Genomic DNA, 1,983 nt, shown 5'->3' on the forward strand with positions numbered 1-1,983 from the left:
TTAAATTTGACTTTAATTTTATCTGGTTCAACAAAATCATGTTCAACTCCAAGATATTGACGATTTTTAAAATTATTTTATAGTTTTGAAGATTATATTTCCTTAATTAAATTAATGAAACATTGAAGAAAACAATGGGGATTAATAAAATTGTCTTGCATAACCCTAGCTCTTGATTGTTAGATTCACTGATAAACATGTTTTAAGAACTTATTTGATGTAGGAGTTTATCCAACTTCGATCGTTTTTATGGGTAAAGTTTAATACATAGCTTCGATAGGAAGATAACATCAAAGGCAAAACATTCATTAACTAGAGAAAATGAAATTTCATTCATGACAAAATACAACAAGATGTCAGGACCAACCCAAACATGTAACTAAAACAAAGAGAACTCAAATATAAAGGTTTCTTGAAAATTTAAATAACGAAAACTTAAGATATGATCAAATTCTGATCACCACTGTTTCTTATTCAGATCCAAATCCTTATTGGTGTTCTTCATATTCAAAGTATTCTGAATTTGTTCTAGAATCTTTTCATGAAATCCAACAGATGAAGAACCCATCTCAATCATAGGCATGACACTTGATGATGAAGAACGCATCTCAATCATAGGCATGACACTTGATGTTGTAGGAACAAGGGACGAAGATGATTCATCATCATTCCTCTTCAGAATCTCCATCCTACGATTAACATCTTTGAGATGTTGTTCAATGACAGAACCGAAATCTCGAAGATCACTTTTCGGGAGACGAGAAACCAAAGTTTTGCCACTAAGACAATCAAACATGATGTTTTTCATCTCCAGCTCTTTGTTCTCTCTCCGCGCCTTCCTCCAAGACTCGGTGGCTTTGGTGATCCTTTGTTGGAGAAAGGACTCTTGGTTCACCATCTTCTTGGTCTGGTCCATCACCGACATCATCCTCCATTGGGACACAACCTTGTCAGCCTCCTCTCTCGATGGCCACACCTCCGGGTTCGACTCGTACGCACTGTTGACGATAACACAGATGGGGACGTCACATAGTGTTGCCAACTCATGAGCTTTCTTCAGAACACCTCTTTTTCTTTTCTTGAAAGTTGATTTTCTTGCTGTCTCATTTTCAATAAAAGCCATTTTCACTTTCTTTCTCGTCATTATTATTATTATTATTTTTTTTTTTGATATTTGTAATAATTTTTTAAGGGACTGGTGCTCCTTATATATATATATATATAATCTGATTGTTTGAGTTAAGGAAATTTTATCACAACTAAAAAAAAAAAGAAGAAATTTTATCACAATTCAAACATATACAAATCTATACCATACCTTGTAAAAGATATCATAATTGGTAGTAACTGAATGGAAAGAAATATTTATATCTATAGAAGTAAATTTACTATTCAATTATGGCTAATTTTTTTACTTTTTTTTATATTAGTTTACTTTTTTTTTTCTAGTTTGCTATCAAGGAGTCTAAATAAGTTTTTTTTTCCTGTAAAAATATAGTTATTACTACCCACTTTATCAACTATTAATTTTCCTTGATATGCAAAAGTTTGAGTATTAACATGCGTAATAGGGCTAATTTTAATAATTTTTTTCTTATCCGTGACCATCATTATTCTTAATTGGGTGCCTTAAAAATCCAATCAAACAGAGGGAATATATTATTTTGGGGTTAATTACACTACTAATAATTACCTACACGCAAATACCTTACATATTTTAAATATATTTCAAAAGTTGTTCAAAAATAAATTAAAAATTAAATCATCTTAAGAGGGTATTTTTTGTATATGTTAATTAATCTGGAAATGTATATAAGATTTATAAAAACTTGATAATTCATAATGATTTTAAAATTCAACCTGTTGATATAGACTAATATTTAGAAATCCATTAAAATTCAATGTGACAATAAATACTTATGTAAATCTTTAGAGAAAAAATTAATTAGTATTTAGAAAATATAAATCTATTTAAAATAATAA

General features: G+C 29.6%; 1 protein-coding gene across 1 annotated transcript; it reads right to left on the reverse strand.

Moving 5' to 3' along the window:
- Positions 362-1,160, reverse strand: LOC104706977 (agamous-like MADS-box protein AGL80). Its single transcript, XM_010423220.1, has one exon. The coding sequence runs from the start codon at positions 1,142-1,144 to the stop codon at positions 458-460; it is 687 nt and encodes a 228-aa protein (XP_010421522.1). The 5' UTR covers positions 1,145-1,160; the 3' UTR covers positions 362-457.

The sequence above is a fragment of the Camelina sativa genome, chromosome 8 (genome assembly GCF_000633955.1).
Source record: "Camelina sativa cultivar DH55 chromosome 8, Cs, whole genome shotgun sequence".
In the NCBI taxonomy this organism is placed as follows: Eukaryota; Viridiplantae; Streptophyta; class Magnoliopsida; order Brassicales; family Brassicaceae; genus Camelina; species Camelina sativa.

What these genes read in the sequence shown, in the direction of transcription:
- LOC104706977 (XM_010423220.1), bottom strand. Translation starts at nt 1,144, where the DNA reads ATGACGAGAAAGAAAGTGAAAATGGCTTTTATTGAAAATGAGACAGCA.